The sequence below is a fragment of the Xenopus tropicalis genome, chromosome 5 (genome assembly GCF_000004195.4).
Source record: "Xenopus tropicalis strain Nigerian chromosome 5, UCB_Xtro_10.0, whole genome shotgun sequence".
Classification (NCBI taxonomy): Eukaryota; Metazoa; Chordata; class Amphibia; order Anura; family Pipidae; genus Xenopus; species Xenopus tropicalis.
Window position 1 is genome coordinate 143,696,999 of NC_030681.2, and position 22,265 is coordinate 143,719,263.

The window sequence follows — 22,265 nt, forward strand, 5'->3', positions numbered from 1 at the left end:
GTTAAGGGATCCCATACCTGTATTATCTAATGTTACTAAGGTGGCCTAATAAAATATATGAACACAACTTTTCCCTTTGAATTTATAGAGGGGCAGTGGCCAGCTCCATATCGTAGCTGCGCTCCTCCCAAACAACGTTCCGGTGATTCCAGGAAAAAATAATCGATTGCCCTGGGGACTTTGTAATTTAGTCAATATTATTAAACCCTTATTGCACTGTCCCTTAATTCATAAATGTTTGCACAATTTTTCCTTTTGCTACTGAGCCAGATCAATCTGGAGTACAGACTGAGCCCTCCTTAAAAGAGAAGGAAAGCAGATACGTTTGGAAAAAGCCATTAGCTTGTGTTTCAAATGCTTTAGTGTAAATAAACCACATTCCCCTTACAAAATGGCAGAGTTTAGCTCCGGTGGTTGCCTAAACCCTTTTCTAAGGGTCTAGACCCAATAAAGGACAAATGCCCAAATGTGTTATTAAAGACACACCTTCCAATGGTCTTGATTTAGGTGAGACAGTCCCGAATCCCACCAATTTGTGCCTGTATGTTACCCAACCACTTTGGTAAGCTCTACGGGGCAGGGACCTCCTTCCTACTGTGTCTCTTACCACATGGCACTTATATATATATTTATTGTATTTATTTATTACTGTATATACTCGAGTATAAGCCGATCCGAATATAAGCCGAGGTACCTAATTTTACCTAAGAAAACTGGAAAAACGTATTGACTTGAGTATAAGCCTAGGGTGGGAAATGCAGCAGCTACTGCTAAGTTTTAATAATCAAAATAAATACCAATAAAATTACATTAACTGAGGCATCAGTGGGGTATATGTTTTTCAATATTTATTTCAAAGAAAAACAGTAAACTAGCTATGTAAGCGGAGAAGAGGGTAAAGAAAAACAATATGAGTACTACCCCATGCTCATTGCACATTGGCAAACTGGCAGCAGACCCAGTCCTGGAGGGATGTAAGGGGGAATAAGTATTGCTAGTGGGAGCCTAGGCCAGGGCACTGGAGGATCTGGTTGCGGGTGGCATAATTTGCACACAAAGGACAGAGGGTGCAGAGGGCACCCGACTCGAGTATAAGCCGAGGGTGACTTTTTTCAGCACATTTTGGGTGCTGCAAAACTAGGCTTATACTCGAGTATATACAGTATATCACTTGTCCTCCCTGTGTGTAATTGTGTATATTGTAAGATTGTACAGCGCTGCGTACCCTTGTGGCGCTTTATAAATAAAGTGATACATACATACAAACAAAAAGTAGCTAGGCTTTTGGTGGATCAGCACATGTGTCACAGAGTGTGGTCTAAAATATCTTGACTTTTCATCTGCAAAGGTTGGGAGGTATATAAATATTTGCAGTACAACTGAGCTCTACATAGAATAATTTTCCATATTTACTTAATAGAATAAGTGTAGGAATATTCTAGATTAGTAGAGGAGCCTCAATACGTCCTGTTTCCTTTTCCATAATGTAACAGGCACTGGAGCTTGTATTTTTTAAAAAAGAAAACCTGGAGGGAACTAAGTCATATTTCCAATGTACTAACTGCAAAATAACACGGGGATAAATATGTGGAATTTATTTCACAAGAATCAATAACCGTGCCATGTCATGAAGTCCCCTTTTGCTTTACAGTTTGGGTTGGGGGTAGTGTCTGCCATATCTTTCCCTGTATCTACAGCTTAGCGTTTATTCTGGCTTCCAGTTTTCCCTTGCAGTTGATCCAATGTTTTTCTTCCAAAGTTTATAGAGAAGAGTTTATCAGGCATTACCTGCCAAACGACATTTTAGCACCTTGAGATGTTTTTAACACCTTGGACCCAAATGGTTTCAAATGATTTTCTTCACCTAAGCAAAGTTGCTATTGGGAACCCTAATGAGCCTTGTGCAGTTGGCTTATCCATCAATCAAACACTTCTCACTCTCTGTTCAATGGAAAGATTGTTTATGGAAGTTTTTATTAGTCCCTTGCACAGTATTGTAATGCTGGTATGCCGTATGAGCATATCCAACCAACTCTGTCGTTGGGAGTTTGGTGCAGCCTAGAGCAAGTAATGATGTGACCAGTTTTATAAGAATGTGATTTATTGACCCCCTTTTTCTGATGTTTATGTAACAAAGCACTTACATCAACTATAAATCAAGTGGTACCTTTTGAAAAGTAATCCTTTAATGTTCCACATGTTTATCCAAATGACTCAATAATGACAAATAAGGGTTTTTCTAAGGACAAGTTATATAAAGGCAATATAAGGAGTTAAAGTTTATTGCACTTAAACATCTATCTATCCATATTATGGATACACCGAATCCAGAATTTGGTTTAGGATTCGGCAAAGACTCTGCCTTTTCCAGCAGCATTCGGCAGAATCCATGTACCTGGTCAAACGAAATCCAAATCCTTCCCTTATCACGGAAGTTGAAAAGTTTGCAGCAAACAGCTTTTCCATCTATCTATCTATCTATCTATCTATCTATCTATCTATCATCTATCTATCTATCTATCTATCTATCTATCATCTGTCTGTCTGTCTGTCTGTCTGTCTATCATCTATCTATCTATCTATCTATCTATCTATCTAGGATCTGGAAAACCATTATCTATAAGGCTCACAAATATGGCAATAACATTTACTATCGTATCCTTTTCAATTGAAAAAAAAATCCTTATTTATTATTAAGAGTTGTATTTACCGTGATTTTTTCAGACAGTTAGTAGAGGTTTGTGTCAATTAATACAACAAGAAGATACAATTCCATGATCAAACAAGACAAAGCAGAACCCCCATTTTACATTTTTCAGAAGACCAGAGAAAAATCCTATTCTCCAACTTTGTCTTTTCATAAATGAGATGCAATCACAAATATCAAAGGCTGATTTATCAAAATGTGAGTTTAGATCTTTATACATAAAAACTCTCCTATGTTCTATTCATTCCTATGGGATTTTTAGAAGGGTAATTATCAATGGGTGAAAGTTAAGAGTTTACTAATTGATAAATACGATTCTAAAAATCCCACAGGAATGAGTAGAACATGGGAGAGGTTTTATATATTAAGTTCTAAACTCACATTTTTATAAATCTTCCCCTTAGGGTAAGGCCCCACGAAGCGTTGGCTCTGCTGAGTTCAGGAGCGGATCTGCTTCTCTCAGGCAGAAAAAACGCCAGACTGAGAAATCCAAGGGGCTTTACCTTGAGGGGAAGATTTATAAAGTTTAGAGTTTAATACATAAAAACTCACCCATCCTATGGGATTTTAGAAGTGTATTTGTCAAATGGTGAACTTTAATTTTCACCCCTAGATAAATACTCTTCCAAAAAGTGATATAAAATGACTTTGTATGGTAACAGAACTCCCTGTTGCCTTCTAATATCCTTATTTTACAATGGGGGTACATTATTCCCTATTAAAATTATAAACAAGCTCCATCCCTTGCCATTACAGCTACAGGATCAGTTATCCCAAAACTCATTATACTAAGGGGCCCATTCATTAAAGCATGAATTTCGGATTGTTAAAAGCATGATTGGAAAAATTTTGTAGTAACCACGATAATTTGTGATTTGCGTAAAGGGCACGAAAATCCGAACGTATCCGAACAATCGTAAACGGCGCGAAAACCTTTCTGACTTTGAAAATTCAGTGCATGATTTTGGAAGTCTCCCATAGGGCTCAATGGAACTCTGCAGCTCCAACCTGGCCCAAGGAAAGCCTCCCATAGGGCTCAGTGGCACTCTGCAGCTCCAACCCGGCCCAAGGAAAGTCTCCCATAGGGCTCAATGGCACTCTGCAGCTCCAACCCGGCCCAAGGAAAGTCTCTCATAGGGCTCAATGGCACTCTGCAGCTCCAACCCGGCCCAAGGAAAGTCTCCCATAGGGCTCAATGGCACTCTGCAGCTCCAACCTGGCCCAAGGAAAGTCTCCCATAGGGCTCAATGGCACTCTGCAGCTCCAACCCGGCCCAAGGAAAGTCTCCCATAGGGCTCAATGGCACTCTGCAGCTCCAACCCGGCCCAAGGAAAGTCTCCCATAGGGCTCAATGGCACTCTGCAGCTCCAACCTGGCCCAAGGAAAGTCTCCCATAGGGCTCAATGGCACTCTGCAGCTCCAACCCGGCCCAAGGAAAGTCTCCCATAGGGCTCAATGGCACTCTGCAGCTCCAACCCGGCTCAAGAAAAGTCTCCCATAGGGCTCAATGGAACTCTGCAGCTCCAACCTGGCCCAAGGAAAGTCTCTCATAGGGCTCAATGGCACTCTGCAGCTCCAACCCGGCCCAAGGAAAGCCTCCCATAGGGCTCAATGGCACTCTGCAGCTCCAACCTGGCCCAAGGAAAGTCTCCCATAGGGCTCAATGGCACTCTGCAGCTCCAACCCGGCCCAAGGAAAGTCTCCCATAGGGCTCAATGGCACTCTGCAGCTCCAACCCGGCTCAAGAAAAGTCTCCCATAGGGCTCAATGGCACTCTGCAGCTCCAACCCGGCCCAAGGAAAGTCTCCCATAGGGCTCAATGGCACTCTGCAGCTCCAACTTGGCCCAAGGAAAGTCTCTCATAGGGCTCAATGGCACTCTGCAGCTCCAACCCGGCCCAAGGAAAGTCTTCCATAGGGCTCAATGGCACTCTGCAGCTCCAACCCGGCCCAAGGAAAGTCTCCCATAGGGCTCAATGCCCTGCCAGGGGATGTTGGGTAGGGGGTTCCTCACGGTGAGGGCAGTGAGGTTGGGGAATGCCCTGCCGGGGGATGTTGGGTATGGGGTTCCTCACGGTGAGGGCAGTGAGGTTGGGGAATGCCCTGCCGGAGGATGTTGGGTAGGGGGTTCCTCACGGTGAGGGCAGTGAGGCTGGGGAATGCCCTGCCGGGGGTGTTGGGTAGGGGGTTCCTCACGGTGAGGGCAGTGAGGTTGGGGAATGCCCTTCCTAGAGATGGGGTAATGGCAGATTCTGTTAGTGCCTATAAGAGGGGCCTGGATGAGTTCTTGAACAAGCATAGTATCCAAGGCTATTGTGATACTAATACCTACAGTTAGTATTAGTGGGTGTATATATAGTGTATGTATGTGAGTGTATAGATTGGTAAGTATAGGGTGTGTGTGCTGGGTTTACATGGAAGGGTTAAACTTGATGGACTCTGGTCTTTGCTCAACCCTATGTAACTACAACCATGACAGAGAAGAACAGATAAGCAGAATACACATGTGCACTGCCCCTTTAAAGAATAAGTAAACCTTTTTTTTTTTTCCTATTAATAAAATTACTCTAAACAGCTTCCCAGATTGCCTGCCTTTGTCCCTCTGTTCTTTCTTACCTGGTTGCTGAGTTACATTCTGCTCTATTCCACTCCTTCCTTGTTCAGAGTGAAGCTCCGCCCCCACTACCTGTTCAGGTCTCTCACTACACCGACAACTTGTCGGGAGGGGAGAGTCCCTTCTGCGCAGGCCTGGAGGCAGCAGGAGCCTGTGTATGAGCAGGGTTTTTTTTCCAGGAGGGTGGGGGCTTCCGCTCCTTCTGAAGACTTTCAAACATGGCACATGTGACTGCAAAGCACCAGGGGGAAGTGCTGGACACGGTGGATTATGGTAGTCTTATTTTAAAAATGAAGGTAGTGTAAAGTGTAGAGAATAGTAGTCTAGGCTAAATATATGATTTGTTTTTTTAAAGAAGACATATTGGATAAATGAGAAAAACACTTATTTTGTAGGCAATTATGAATAATATACGGTGCTGGTTTCACTTTGGGCTAAACATTAATCCTATCTGTACAAATGGCCCCTTTATTGGAGCTCCCTATAGATCCTATCAGTTCTCTGTCCAGTGTGAAATGAAGAGTGGGCGTGTCCTAACGGTCCCTGCCAGAAGCACAGTAGGAGGGGGAGAGCCAATCACAGCCTTGCAGTCACACAAGCACAGACAGGCTTCAGTTCCCTATCAGGTCAGCCTAGCTGCTGATTGGTTCCTATCCTACAGTGCAGTGTACGGAGGGCCGCCGGCTCCCCAGCTCATCCAGAGAATCCAGTCAGCAGGAAGTGGAACAGATGGGCGGGACTAGTGGGGTTTTTGTGGAATTTCTCAATAAATCAGTCAGAAACCCAACATTTTTAAGCACAATCCTTCTATATCTAGAGTAGTATAATTCACTGGTACATTCATAATTTTTATAGGATATGTCTCCTTTAACATTTACATCTCCTTTAAAACAGGCTCCTAACAAACTCTGTAGAAAATAAAAAAACGAACAATACAAATAAACAAATCAGCCCTCACTTTTGCCATTTATTGTTACTTTTATAACATCACAGGCAGAGGAACGTAGAGCATGCTACTACTCGCAGCTTGCCGGCCCAATAGATCTTCCTGCCAATACAGCATGTGCTTTAGTAAATCTGACTTCTGTTGAAAATGCAAGCTCCGAATTAACGCTGCCAGCACATCAGTATTTCACGCTGCCCACTTCCAAGAGATAGTTGGGCCATAAAAAGAACAACCTGTTTCTGGACGCTGATCACATCCTGTTCTCTTACTTAGGCATGGAGCTGCTACTGAGCCGCTTCCCTTATTCCTGAAATGGCAAAACAACATTTCCAAAAGAATTTTTCCATTCACCAAATATACCGGCAGAGTTTAGCATTGTTTATGATTGTTCTTAGGTGAACAGTTACTTTAAAATGTGTCCTGAATAATGGCCATAAACAGACTGACGCATTCTATCTAAACTACCACCCCTCTGGCCAAAATGATGCAAAAACCATATGGTGCATTTTGCAGTAAAGCTGCCCATATGCGCACCGATATAACTTTGTTTTCTACAATTTTCGGACCGTGCGTGGGCTCCAGATTATCGTACCAACAATTTTCGTACCAGGACCATCGGTCGTTTAGTCAATCGGACAGGTTGGAAAATTTCTGCTGGATTATGTGCATTGTGTATCTGATGATATCCATGTGTAATCTACAATGTATTTGCGGGACAAAACCTTCGTACGATTGTTGGCTGGCAATTTTTAATGGGCAAAACTTCACCAGATTTGTTATTTTTGGACAATTTCTATCTGAATATTAGTTTCAAATCATTGCTTTAAAACATATGATTGATATCTGAACTTTTATTATAAGAACAGTAAAATCTGAACGTGTATGGCCATCTTATGAATCTACTACCACCAGTCAATCGTGATGGGGGAAGTCTATCTAACCGGTCCCATAGGCTTTTTTCTTTTCATCTAGTCTGGTGACAGATCCGAGACAAGCAGAGAAACAAGAAGGTCACTTCCCAAGCAGATCAATCCCATAAAAATTCATCAAGGCCAATGATCAACTGGTGGACTCTTTGGCCAGTGTCACACAAGGCTTTTGACCACCACTGCCATCAGAAAAAGAACATTGGCAGTCCAAATGCCAATCACAGATGGTCAATATTTCCCACAGTTATCTTTAGGAAATGTGATCTGAAGCGCACACAGTAGATACAAGTGGAGTCGGGCATTTTCTGATAGATGCCAGAGGCAACTAAGTCCGTAAAAAAAATACTTGTGTAGTGATTGCAAAATACAAAGTAATAAAAGGGATATGAGAAGGTATAAGATGGGGTTAAAACGAACATAAAGAGTCTAGGAAAAAACACATCATTTAATTCTGAAGTTAAGTTAATTTCCTTATTGACATCACGTGTGCAGGGAATTGTGGGATTGGGACTCAAAGTAGTCAGCCAGATCAGCAGGGGAACAGGGGGCGGGGCTTACGGAACTGTTCCATTTATTACATATAATGACTAATCAAAAGGCTGCATATTTTTAATTGATGTATATTGCAAAGTTGCTTGAAATTATGTTTACTTTTCAAAAAGCTTAACTTGTGTTTGGTGGAGATTCCCTTTAAATAAAGCTAAACTGTTTGCTGCATTCAGGGCTCCCTCAATGACTATGACTATATGACTATAGGGAGTATGATGCTTTCCTTATATAACTCTTTCCATATACTACTCCATATATTACTCAGCAACCCCTTTCCCTTCATGAGCAGCAAATTAATTTCATCGTGGGTTTTCAGCTCTCCAGTTTGGTAATCAAGGTAAATGTCACACAGATAAGCGAATGACAAATCTACCCTCTAACAGAATCTTTCACCGGGGTTTCAAATGGTAACAGGTGTCTTCATGACATCACTACATTTATTAAAAAAAAACCTTTTCCGAGCTTAAAAGTCATGCTGATCACATCATCAGCTGTAATTATAAATGTGTTGTCATGTCTTCAGCTCACATATTGGAAAAAATATTCCGGCATCCCACCGCACAATCACCAAAATATTGTTATTTTAACCCTAGCTTCACTCCAAGAGAGCCACTATATTAAAGGCTTTCATATGGGGCCGATCAATTAATTTAACTAGCTCAAAGGAACACTGCAATTCTTAAGGATTAGGGATGTATTAGTAAAGAATGTATCATAAATCTAGATTATTTTTTTGTAGGTACTGATCTTGGAAACACAGAGTAAGATTCAGGGGGAAAGAAAAGATTTCTCATCCAATCAATTCTGTTATGTGATTTTGAATTTGTTTAGCACTTGGTACCACCTGATTTGCCCTAAGTAGTGAACAGAACATATTTGGGCACAATCTGCTGTGTAAGGGGCACTATGGATATGGGGCAAAAATAGGGGCTTATTTATTAAACCAAGATTTTTTTTTTTGAGAAAAAATCCGTATTTTTTCTAAGTTATAAAACTTTTCGTAATGTCCAATTTTGTTAAAATTCCACAACTTTTTCGTGGTTTTCATTAACTTCCACAAAAAAAGTTGTATTCTTCGCAAAGACTACGACCATTTTGTAATTCATTCAAGCTAGGGTATCAAGACTATCTTTAGGCCAGGTTGGAGCTGCAGAGTGCCATTGAGCCCTATGGGAGACTTTCCTTGGGCCGGGTTGGAGCTGCAGAGTGCCATTGAGCCCTATGGGAGACTTTCCTTGGGCCGGGTTGGAGCTGCAGAGTGCCATTGAGCCCTATGGGAGACTTTCCTTGGGCCGGGTTGGAGCTGCAGAGTGCCATTGAGCCCTATGGGAGACTTTCCTTGGGCCGGGTTGGAGCTGCAGAGTGCCATTGAGCCCTATGGGAGACTTTCCTTGGGCCGGGTTGGAGCTGCAGAGTGCCATTGAGCCCTATGGGAGACTTTCCTTGGGCCAGGTTGGAGCTGCAGAGTGCCATTGAGCCCTATGGGAGACTTTCCTTGGGCCGGGTTGGAGCTGCAGAGTGCCATTGAGCCCTATGGGAGACTTTCCTTGGGCCGGGTTGGAGCTGCAGAGTGCCATTGAGCCCTATGGGAGACTTTCCTTGGGCCGGGTTGGAGCTGCAGAGTGCCATTGAGCCCTATGGGAGACTTTCCTTGGGCCAGGTTGGAGCTGCAGAGTGCCATTGAGCCCTATGGGAGACTTTCCTTGGGCCGGGTTGGAGCTGCAGAGTGCCATTGAGCCCTATGGGAGACTTTCCTTGGGCCAGGTTGGAGCTGCAGAGTGCCATTGAGCCCTATGGGAGACTTTCCTTGGGCCGGGTTGGAGCTGCAGAGTGCCATTGAGCCCTATGGGAGACTTTCCTTGGGCCGGGTTGGAGCTGCAGAGTGCCATTGAGCCCTATGGGAGACTTTCCTTGGGCCAGGTTGGAGCTGCAGAGTGCCATTGAGCCCTATGGGAGACTTTCCTTGGGCCGGGTTGGAGCTGCAGAGTGCCATTGAGCCCTATGGGAGACTTTCCTTGGGCCAGGTTGGAGCTGCAGAGTGCCATTGAGTCCTATGGGAGACTTTCCTTGGGCCAGGTTGGAGCTGCAGAGTGCCATTGAGCCCTATGGGAGACTTTCCTTGGGCCAGGTTGGAGCTGCAGAGTGCCATTGAGCCCTATGGAAGGCTTCCAAAATCATGCACTGAAGGATCAAAGTCAGAAAGGTTTTTGTGCCGTCTATGAACGTGTGACTTTGTGACTTTTGGAACGCAATCACCATATTTTCGTACGACCAATAAGAATTTTCGTGACATTTTTGAACATGATCGTTGTTACTTAATGAATGGGCCCCATACTGCTCAAGGCACGTATTGAAGTAGGATCACAAGCAGATAGTGATTAGTGATGTACGGGTCGGCTCGAAACCCATGGGTCGGGCGGGTTCGGCCTGTTTCGGGATGACATTTGCATAAGATTTGCGATACGATACCCACCTCAAGGTGGGCATATAATGGACCTTGCAAAACGGGCAGATCTTTCAATGTATGGCCAGCTTTATTCCTATACAATGGTAAATCAATCATTAATAGAAAACAAACAGTCACCTTACAACTTCACTGGAGCAGATTTTGTTTCCCCTGCAGAAGCACAAACGTTTTGTGCTGCTTTTGCAAATACCACTTGAAATGATGAATTAAGAGACAAAAAGCAGCTTTGAAAACAAGGAACTGCCAGTACATTTTGAGGCAAGAAAAAAAAAGTCAAAAATCCAGAGCTAGAACGGCCAAAACTGATATTGTTCCCTAGTTTTGATCTATAAATCCCAAAAGGAGTCCCCCTGCTCCTCCGACTCCGTGCGACAGAAGCTGACTAATATATTGCAGGGACATCTGGGACTGAAGGGTCTCATTAGCACTTACTTTTAGGTAATTTCGTTTCTGTCTTTCATGTTTTTTTTTCTCCATGTTGTGCACGTTTTATAACAAGATCTGACAGGCTAGTTATGTTAACCTTTTTCCACCTGCGCGGAGAAGGCTAGTCAGTTTTTCCATTTCTCATTACAAATCCGACGGCCTGCCAAAAAAATCCCCACTTCTTGCACCAGAATATCGAGACCTGTTTTCTTAAAGCCTGCCGCGGCGGCCCTTGTTGTTTTGTTTGTGAGCCATTACATAGTGTGGCTTATGCACCAAGCTTAAAGCAAAGCCTACGGGCTTATAACAAACATGTTCGTATGAAATGAGGCATTAGTAAAGGTGAAGTTCATCTAATAATTGACTTTTTTGCATGATGTGAAAACTAACATAAAAAGAATCAGGGAAACAATGTTACAGCGAACAGAGAACCATCACATATAAATAAGGGGTAATATAAAGGGTCCTTTCCTCTATTGTTAAGCCCCTAGCTCTGTGATCCCCAACCAGTGGCTAGGGGCAACATGTTGCTCCCCAACCCCTTGGGTGTTGCTCTCAGTGCCCCCAAACCAGGGAGTTATTTTTCCTACCAAATAAAGCCCCCTGTAAGCTGCATAGAGGCTGCCTAATAGCAATCACAGCCCTTATTTGGCTCCTCCATGAACTTTTATGGTGCTTGTGTTGCTCCCCAAGTCTTTTTACATTTGACTGTGGCTCACCAGTAAGAAAGGTTGGGGACCCCTGCCCTAGCTAGTAAACAGAAACACAGGTTTGTGACCCTTGGCTCAGTTCTGGGTGCACTTGCTTAGTGTAGTTTGGGGCAAGTAGGTGACTGTAAGAATGAGAGACTTGTGGAAATGTGAGATGCACCTCGCTATGAATCAATGAATGCACTGAACTTGTTCCGTTGCTAAGAGCAAAGTGAGTAATGAGTCAATGAGTAATATATGGTTTGTGAGGTTAAGATCAAAAAGCATCAGAAAGATCAAAGTATATCCTTCTGAAAATAGTCATCTCGGCTGAATCACAAATCACAGATATGTCATTTTGCACAAAATTATCAAGCAACAAATCATTGTTTAAATAAAAAAACACACATTTTGCTGATTCATCATATTTGTGTCAGTATTCTGAAGCTAAAATGTAAGGGCAATGGGGCGCTGTGATGTGTAATAGAGAATAGCAGGTATAATATTACAGAAAAAATAGTTTTATTGCATGTTTGTGCTCTTGATAGTTCCCCTTTAAAAGGGTTGTTCGCATCTGCATTAACTTTTAGTATGATGTAGTGAGTAATATTTTGAGAAAATTTGGTCTTTATTTTTTATTATTTGTAGTTTTCTAGTTATTTAATTTTCATTTCAGCAGCTATTTGGTTGCTAGGGTCCAAGTTACCTTAGCAACTGGGGAGTGGTTTGGATGAGAGAGTGACATATGAATAGGAGAGGACCTGAATAATACAGAAAGATAGAAAAGTAACAATAATAATAAAACTGTAGCCTCACAGAGTAAAAGTTTTTTGGCTGCCGGGGTCAGTGATTCCTTTTTAAAAACTGCAATGAGCTGGAAGAAGAAGGCAAATAATTCAAAAACTATAACAAAAAAATAATAAAGACCAATTAAAAAGTTTTAGTCCTCCTACATACTCTGTCCTCAGCTGTCATTTGTCATTCCTGTACTGTCGTCCCTCCGCCATGTTTCTTTTCTTCTATCAGTTGTTAGTCCTCCTCCCTCATCATCTCTATAGGTGCTTCATTTGTTTTGCTAAAACCCTAAATCCAAAACAAGGTTAGGTTTCTAGGGACAGGGTCAGAACTATGAGTCTGTATTGGGATGTCTTTCCAATAAATAGCTATTTAACCTTATTTAATTGGCCAGAGTTTGGATTCCATGAGTGCCTGCCTCTGTTTACGGTTTAAGGGTAAATACTCAAAGGACAAAGAGTGGGACAGGGGATGTCCTAAAATGTCCTTGCCTTGGGAAGTATGCAAGTGAGCGGTTCTTCTCCCGATATTCAGGCTAATTCGGTCATTTGGCCCTGGGACCACATCAACGAGCCGATGCGGTTCCCGATGCGACTAAATTTTTAAACTTGCCCGATCGAGATCTGCCCAATTTCAGCCAGATGTCGGTTGGGCAGGCCGATAAGCTGCCAAATCAGTCTAAGGCAGTGGCCCCCAACCTTTTTTGCAGCAAGGGGGTGCGCGTGGCACACATTCATTCGCGCCTTTATACTCGCAATGTGTTCATTCGTGTGTTCATCTGTGCCTTTATAGGTTCCGCACGTTCAGCTTTGTCTGTTTACATGTGGTGCTTTCCCCCGCACCCTCTATATGCACGCTCATCCACGACATTATAGGCGCAACGCTTTTATACGCGCCTTTCTTCAGGCGCGCTTCATGTGTACCACATTTTCAGCGCAACAAGGAACAGAGGCGCCCCACTAGAAAGCAGCCCGCGGACTGGCAATTGGGGACCCCTGGTCTAAGGGACCCATATCGGCAGCTAGAATTGGCCCGTGTATGGCCAGCTTTAGGCCTAGAGGATCTTTTCAACACCCCCAGCCTAGTACAATGACTACATATGCTATGTGGCAAAAGGGGTTAGGGTGCACGCAGCCAACCCTACCAGGACCCACTACCTCACCAGTGGTCGCTAGCACCCCAAGCTCACCACCCACTCTCAGGTAGGAGATTGGCTGGGGAGGGTTCAATACTAAAGAGCGACCACCCAAGGACTGTGGGGTCTGTTTAATTTATAGTTTTGCCACTGCTAATATCTTCCTATAAAAGATATATTAGCTGAGGTTTTTCAACCTATTTCTAGACCAGAAATGATTTTTTGCAAAATTTTGGATAATTTAGAAATTCAGATTTGGATTCAGTTCAGATTCAGACAAACCTTGTGAGGCACATTTTGGCTTTGAAAAAATATGGATTTAGTGCCTCCCTAATTTTAACTTTCAGGCAAAAGTTGACTTGAGCCGAATAATATGAACGTTTGCTGAGCCCACAGCACAATAAAGGTTAATCCTAAGAGACTTTTACCTGGGGTGGGGGGCGGGGATCCTCTGCTATTTCCTGCCTGTTCCGTATGTACAGGTGGTTCCCTGCCTATCTGGGAAATGGCAATCAGAGACTTAAAGTGCTTTAAAAAACAGTGGTTTCCCAGTTTACCTTTAATGCGGAATTGAAATTTACTTTTAAATACTTCCCTGCACTTTGCAAGGGCAAAGTGTTTATCCTGGACACGGACGCTTCCTATGCATATGAAATAATCAAGACTTTTAAGACCGAGCTAAAAAAAACAAATAACGGAAACATTTCCTTCTTACTGTAAATGGGCTATCCGTTCGTGCACCGAAGCTGCCTGTTTACTGAAAAAAAAAAGGACAGGCTTTATGGGACTCCCAGCTATATGACATAGCCCAGAGCTAGCCAGCTCTCTGCCCACCACCTTCCAAGCCAACCCGCAATTGACCTCCATGCCTTTTTACTACGCGGGACCATTTTTTTTTATATGGAGTATCCGGCCAAAATCATATGAATGAAAAACAAACAGGGCCCACTCTTTCAAAAACATTTGGATAGCACGGAATTCTCCGAATATGCGCTGGGAAACGCTGCGGTCAAGGGTATGTGCGGAACAGGTGCAGAGGAAGGGAAAAGAAATCAGAATTCAGCAAATATTATTAGAAGTAAAATCCCAAACAGAAATTTAGGAACTGAAAACAGCAGGAACCCCCCCTACCCCCACAAAAAGGTGTCCAGTTTTCTGTGGCTAAAAAATATGTAACCTTCATTCCCAGCAAGAAGTGAGCCTCAGCACAGAGGCAATCATCTCCGCGTCCCGTACCCCTACAGATGTCTCTAAAGACTTTATCATCACAAATAATAGCACTGATATAAAATGATACAGAAGATGTATCATTGTATACAGATTAGATAGACAGATAGATGAAGGATAATAGATAGAAAGATAGATAGATAGATAGATGAGAGATGATGGATAATAGATAGATAGATGATGGATAATAGATAGATAGATAGATGCAGGGCTGTATTTAGGTCTGGAAGCCTAAATGCGCCCCTAAGCTGCAGAAGTGACATTACACATTGATGCGTTTGACGTCACTTCCTCCAGGTGACATCACTTCCCCACTGCACTCGCCCGCTTCACCCTTACCCCGTCAGCTCCGCTACCAGATTTGTATAGGAGCAGCGGCTGGGGAGGTGTTTTATTCTTTTAATTTTTTCAATTATATAGACACCAGAGGGCCATTCTCCTAAAGCTGCCGCCCTAGGCACAGGCCCTTGGGTGCCTATATATATATATACAGTGGTGTGAAAAACTATTTGCCCCCTTCCTGATTTCTTATTCTTTTGCATGTTTGTCACACAAAATGTTTCTGATCATCAAACACATTTAACTATTAGTCAAAGATAACACAAGTAAACACAAAATGCAGTTTTTAAATGAGGGTTTTTATTATTTAGGGAGAAAAAAAATCCAAACCTACATGGCCCTGTGTGAAAAAGTAATTGCCCCGTGAACCTAATAACTGGTTGGGCCACCCTTAGCAGCAATAACTGCAATCAAGCGTTTGCGATAACTTGCAACGAGTCTTTTACAGCGCTCTGGAGGAATTTTGGCCCACTCATCTTTGCAGAATTGTTGTAATTCAGCTTTATTTGAGGGTTTTCTAGCATGAACCGCCTTTTTAAGGTCATGCCACAACATCTCAATAGGATTCAGGTCAGGACTTTGACTAGGCCACTCCAAAGTCTTCATTTTGTTTTTCTTCAGCCATTCAGAGGTGGATTTGCTGGTGTATTTTGGGTCATTGTCCTGCTGCAGCACCCAAGATCGCTTCAGCTTGAGTTGACGAACAGATGGCCGGACATTCTCCTTCAGGATTTTTTGGTAGACAGTAGAATTCATGGTTCCATCTATCACAGCAAGCCTTCCAGGTCCTGAAGCAGCAAAACAACCCCAGACCATCACACTACCGCCACCATATTTTACTGTTGGTATGATGTTCTTTTTCTGAAATGCTGTGTTACTTTTACGCCAGATGTAACGGGACACGCACCTTCCAAAAAGTTCAACTTTTGTCTCGTCGGTCCACAAGATATTTTCCCAAAAGTCTTGGCAATCATTGAGATGTTTTTTAGCAAAATTGAGACGAGCCATAATGTTCTTTTTGCTTAAAAGTGGTTTGCGCCTTGGAAATCTGCCATGCAGGCCGTTTTTGCCCAGTCTCTTTCTTATGGTGGAGTCGTGAACACTGACCTTAATTGAGGCAAGTGAGGCCTGCAGTTCTTTAGATGTTGTCCTGGGGTCTTTTGTGGCCTCTCGGATGAGTTGTCTCTGCGCTCTTGGGGTAATTTTGGTCGGCCGGCCACTCCTGGGAAGGCTCACCACTGTTCCATGTTTTTGCCATTTGTGGATAATGGCTCTCACTGTGGTTCACTGGAGTCCCAAAGCTTTAGAAATGGCTTTATAACCTTTACCAGACTGATAGATCTCAATTACTTTTGTTCCTGAATTTCTTTGGATCTTGGCATGATGTCTAGCTTTTGAGGTGCTTTTGGTCTACTTCTCTGTGTCAGGTAGCTCCTATTTAAGTGATTTCTTGATTGAAACAGGTGTGGCAGTAATCAGGCCTGGGGGTGACTACAGAAATTGATATTGAAATTGAAAATTGAAATTGATAAACCACAGTTAAGTTATTTTTTAACAAGGGGGGCAATCACTTTTTCACACAGGGCCATGTAGATTTGGAGTTTTTTTTCTCCCTTAATAACGTAAACCTTCATTTAAAAACTGCATTTTGTGTTCAATTATGTTATCTTTGACTAATAGTTAACGGTTTTTGATGAGCAGAAACATTTAAGTGTGACAAACATGCAAAAGAATAAGAAATCAGGAAGGGGGCAAATAGTTTTTCACACCACTGTATATATATACAGTCCTGGATAGATGATAGATAGATAGATGACAAATGGTAAGATAGATAGACAGACAGACAGACAGACAGACAGATAGATAGATAGACTTTTTCAGCAGGGCTCTACAGAAAATCCACATCCAGGTAACTAGCCTACGTCAAGCAGATGCACTGCTCAGAATCGAAGTTTAGACTCCCAGACCCCGTCATCTACAACTTTGAGCCTTTTCAGCAGGGCTCTAGAGAAAATCCACATCCAACTAGCCTACATTAAGCAGATAGTGCCCTGCTCAGAATCAAACTTAAAGAAACAGTTCAGAGTAAAAATGAAACTGGGTAAAATAGACAGACTGCGCAAAATAACAAATATTTGCAATATAGTTAGTTAGGCAAAAATGTAATCTATAAAGGCTGGAGTGGGCAGATGCCTAACATAATAGCCAGAACACTACTTCCTGCTTTCAGCTCTCTAACCTCTTAGTTAGTCAGTGACTTTAGGGGGGGCCATATGGGACATAACTGTTCAGTTAGTTTGTGAGCACGCAGGTCAGATTCAAATGCAAACTAACTGAGCAGTTATGTCCCATATGCCCCCCCAAAGTCACTGATAAGTAGTATTTTGGCCATTATGTTAGACATCTGCCCGCTCCAGCCCTTATAGATTACATTTTAAGCTAACTATATTGAAGCATTTTTTGTTTTGCTAATGATCCTTTAAGACCCCCCACCCCATTTTAAGAGTTAAGCCGCTTGCCCACAAGAGGTTTTAAAATGCATTGGTGGCCCATTACGTTTCTGCCTGGGCATGTGCCTAGGGTAGCTTTAGGGGGGAGCCTCCCATTTGCCTATATATTTTTTTTAAAAAAAGCCCTTTCGGAAAATGTCTCAACAAGACACTTATAGTTAAATTCAGCTGGGTTCAGGACCAATTACCCCCAGAGGCAGTTGGGTTGCCAAAGTGGCCACCAGTGCAGTCGCACCTCACCCTCTCTGCCTTTCCCAGCCACATTTAATATCCTCTGCTTATAAAGTTCTCTAAGCATCTAGAAAATGTGATGGGCCACAAATGCACTGCAAGGAATGCCAGGATAGTCGTAAGTTTGATTCCAGCATAGAGTTTCATGTTAGTGCTTTCTTTGAAGTAAAAGTAAGGTAGTAGGAGAGGTTTAAGGAATTGCTTTGCTGCCTGAATTATCTCCATCTCATATATAGAAATACAGGTATGGGACCCATTATCCAGAATGCTTAGAACCTGGGGTTTTCCATATAAGGGGTCTTTCCGTAATTCGAGATCTCCTACCTTAAAGCTGGCTATACACGCACCGATAATATCATACGAAACCTCGTTTTGTACAATATTCGGTGCTTGTATGGCAAGTCGGCGAGTCGACCGATATCGCAGGAGGCTGCTGATATCGGTCGACTAGCCGATTGGGCAGGTTAAAAGATTTTTATCGGGCGCCATAGAAGGTGCCTGAGCAAGATCTGCCTTCAGGGCTGAATCGGCAGAAGGAGGTAGAAATCCTATTGTTTCTACCTCCTTATCTGCCGTTTCAGCCCTGAACGTTAGTGGCGGATTGAACAAATGCGCCACGTGTGTGGCCACCTTAAGGCTGCTAAAAAATCATTTAAATGTTAATTAAACCCAATAGGATTGTTCTGCCCCCAATAAGGGGTAATTATATCTTAGTTGGGATCAAGTACAGGTACTGTTTTATTATTACAGAGAAAAGGGAATCATTTAACCATTAATTAAACCCAATAGGATTGTTCTGCCCCCAATAAGGGGTAATTATATCTTAGTTGGGATCAAGTACAGGTACTGTTTTATTATTACAGAGAAAAGGGAATCATTTAACCATTAAATAAACCCAATAGGGCTGTTCTGCCCCAATAAGGGGTAATTATATCTTAGTTGGGATCAAGTACAGGAACTGTTTTATTATTACAGAGTAAAGGGAATCATTTAACCATTAAATAAACCCAATAGGGCTGTTCTGCCCCCAATAAGGGGTAATTATATCTTAGTTGGGATCAAGTACAGGTACTGTTTTATTATTACAGAGAAAAGGGAATCATTTAACCATTAAATAAACCCAATAGGGCTGTTCTGCCCCAATAAGGGGTAATTATATCTTAGTTGGGATCAAGTACAGGTACTGTTTTATTATTACAGAGAAAAGGGAATAATTTAACCATTAAATAAACCCAATAGGGCTGTTCTGCCCCCAATAAGGGGTAATTATATCTTAGTTGGGATCAAGTACAGGTACTGTTTTATTATTACAGAGAAAAGGGAATAATTTAACCATTAAATAAACCCAATAGGGCTGTTCTGCCCCCAATAAGGGGTAATTATATCTTAGTTGGGATCAAGTACAGGTACAGGTATAGGACCCATTATCCAGAATGCCCGGGACCAAGGGTATTCCGGATAAGGGGTCTTTTTATGTAATTTGGATCTTCATACCTTAAGTCTATTAAAAAATCAATAAAACATTAATTAAACTCAATAAGATTATTTTGCATCCAATAAGGATTTATTATATCTTAGTTTGGATCAAATACAAAGCACGGTTTTATTTTTACAGAGAAAAAGGAAATCAATTTTTAAAATCTGAATTATTTGCTTATAATGAAGTCTATGGGAGACAGGCTTTCCGTAATTCAGAGCTTTCTGGATATCGGGTTTCCGGATAAGGGATCCCATACCTGTACTGATTTATTATTACAGAGAAAAAGAAAATCATTTTTAAAAATGTAAATTATTTGATTAAAATGGAGTCTATGGGAGATGTCCTTTCCGTAATTTGGAGCTTTCTGGATAACGGGTTTCCAGATAAGGGGTCCGATACCTGTATATATAATATTTATATTTAATGGCTTTTCAATACTATTATTTGAAGTCCAGAGTACAAGTGACTGAAGTAACTATTCCAAAAACAGAATATAATGACTGTTCATGATGTCTCGAAGTACAAGACAGATATGTGATCATTTCTTAGTGGACTTTAAAGTGCTGTTACACGTATATCTTATCTTCTGTTTGGTTAATATGATCAGGCTCTGGAAAGTGCAGCAAGTGGAGATTTTATAGCTGGAGTTTGGGTAGTGCCAAGTCAGCAGTTTTATATGTATTATTATGTTGTGTAATAACCATGCAAATGGAGGAGCCCTAAAGCCTCTAATGGCAGGGAAATACTTTAATCATACAGCCAGTCACCCTGTAGGCACCCAGGTGCTGCTCCAACCTCCAATTTTAAAACCAAGCACAGCCCTTAATTAACTACCCATGTACCATATTAACACACCATAGCCCTGCGTGTTCCTTATTGATCAGCTGGCAGGGGGTCATACTATGTAAGTAGAAAATATTTAGCTGTGCTAGAATATCAATACAATGTGGTAAGGCTTCATCAAAGTCTGGGCCCTTTCAGACCAAATTTGCAGCTTATATGCCCCTATATAGGCTGGATATTGATCTGCAATTACCGTCCTTATGATCCAATCATTGCTCCGAGGACCAAAACGATAAGATCATAAAAATATTGACCAGCACAAGTTTGCCATATCAGGAAAAGATCTGCTTGTTTGACAACTTCAGGTATGGTCACCTTACGCCTATGTACAAAGACAGAATAAGAAGCACTGACAGCCTGGGTATCGGTACAGTTAGCCTACGTACAGTCACAGAATAAGAAGCACCGGCAGGCTGGGTATGGGTACAGTTAGCCTACTTACAGTCACAGAATAAGAAGCGCCGGCAGGCTGGGTATCGGTACAGTTAGCCTACGTACAGTCACAGAATAAGAAGCGCCGGCAGGCTGGGTATCGGTACAGTTAGCCTACGTACAGTCACAGAATAAGAAGCACCAACAGGCTGGGTATCGGTACAGTTAGCCTACGTACAGTCACAGAATAAGAAGCACCAACAGGCTGGGTATCGGTACAGTTAGCCTACGTACAGTCACAGAATAAGAAGCACTGACAGGCTGGGTATCGGTACAGTTAGCATACGTACAGTCACAGAATAAGAAGCCCTGACAGGCTGGGTATCGGTACAGTTAGCTTACGTACAGTCACAGAATAAGAAGCCCTGACAGGCTGGGTATCGGTACAGTTAGCCTACGTACAGTCACAGAATAAGAAGCACTGACAGGCTGGGTATCGGTACAGTTAGCCTACGTACAGTCACAGAATAAGAAGCACCGGCAGGCTGGGTATCAGTACAGTTAGCCTACATACAGTCACAGAATAAGAAGCACCGGCAGGCTGGGTATCGGTACAGTTAGCTTATGTACAGTCACAGAATAAGAAGCATCGGCAGGCTGGGTATCGGTACAGTTAGCCTACGTACAGTCACAGAATAAGAAGCGCCGGCAGGCTGGGTATCGGTACAGTTAGCCTACGTACAGTCACAGAATAAGAAGCACTGACAGGCTGTTAGCCTATGTAGTACAGTTAGCCTATGTAGTACAGTTAGCCTATGTAGTACAGTTAGCCTATGTAGTACAGTTAGCTTATGTAGTACAGTTAGCCTATGTAGTACAGTTGCCTATGTAGTACAGTTAGCCTATGTAGTACAGTTAGCCTATGTAGTACAGTTAGCCTATGTAGTACAGTTAGCCTATGTAGTACAGTTAGCCTATGTAGTACAGTTGCCTATGTAGTACAGTTAGCCTATGTAGTACAGTTGCCTATGTAGTACAGTTAGCCTATGTAGTACAGTTGCCTATGTAGTACAGTTAGCCTATGTAGTACAGTTAGCCTATGTAGTACAGTTGCCTATGTAGTACAGTTTGCCTATGTAGTACAGTTAGCCTATGTAGTGCAGTTAGCCTATGTAGTGCAGTTAGCCTATGTAGTGCAGTTAGCCTATGTAGTGCAGTTAGCCTATGTAGTGCAGTTAGCCTATGTAGTACAGTTGCCTATGTAGTACAGTTGCCTATGTAGTACAGTTAGCCTATGTAGTGCAGTTAGCCTATGTAGTACAGTTGCCTATGTAGTACAGTTGCCTATGTAGTGCAGTTAGCCTATGTAGTGCAGTTAGCCTATGTAGTGCAGTTAGCCTATGTAGTGCAGTTTGCCTATGTAGTACAGTTAGCCTATGTAGTGCAGTTAGCCTATGTAGTGCAGTTAGCCTATGTAGTGCAGTTTGCCTATGTAGAAAGACACTTAATGATGAATGAATAACTGGGTCCAGCTGCTGAGAGACAGTGACAGTGCCGGTAAGTGTATAATTGGGAACAGGTACCTCGGACAGAGCGGCTCCCACACTTTCTGCCCGCACCCCAGCCACCAGCCGCACACCCCTTTGGCGCAGAAGTCCAGCTGCAGACAGAACTGTAATAAGCTCCGCCCCTCCAGCGCTCCGCCAACCGGGACAGCTGGGCCCGCATTACATCACCGGGAAGCTAAAGGAGAGGAAGCGCACAGTGGAAGAGAAAAAAGGTGGGCGGGGACTGCAATAAAATAAGGGGCGGTGCTTAGTGCTCTGCATGAAGGTACAGTACAGAGAGCCGGAAATGAAAGAGCGGGATGGTTGGTAGAGGCTTCCTGGGAAATAAGGAAGTGCGTGCTACACAGCCACTGTGTCAGTTCTATTGTAACTGCTTCTGGGAAATGATGGGATAGTTAGTGTGTTAGAGGGGATTATGGAGGAGATGTAAGGCGAGGCG

The 22,265-nt window shown here is 42.6% G+C and overlaps 1 protein-coding gene across 2 annotated transcripts in view; it reads right to left on the reverse strand.

The window, feature by feature from the left end:
• Positions 1 to 22,025, reverse strand: part of ldah (lipid droplet associated hydrolase) — a 136,196-nt gene extending 114,171 nt beyond the window's left edge. The window contains exon 1 of one of the 2 annotated variants that reach the window (XM_002934490.5): positions 21,842 to 22,021. In XM_002934490.5, the coding sequence (XP_002934536.2) occupies positions 21,842 to 21,986 (145 nt within the window). In that variant the 5' untranslated portion in view covers positions 21,987 to 22,021. Of the gene's footprint in view, positions 1 to 21,841 lie in introns of both variants that reach the window. The other variant, XM_031902982.1, reaches the window with a different exon arrangement.
• Positions 22,026 to 22,265: the final 240 nt, after the last annotated feature.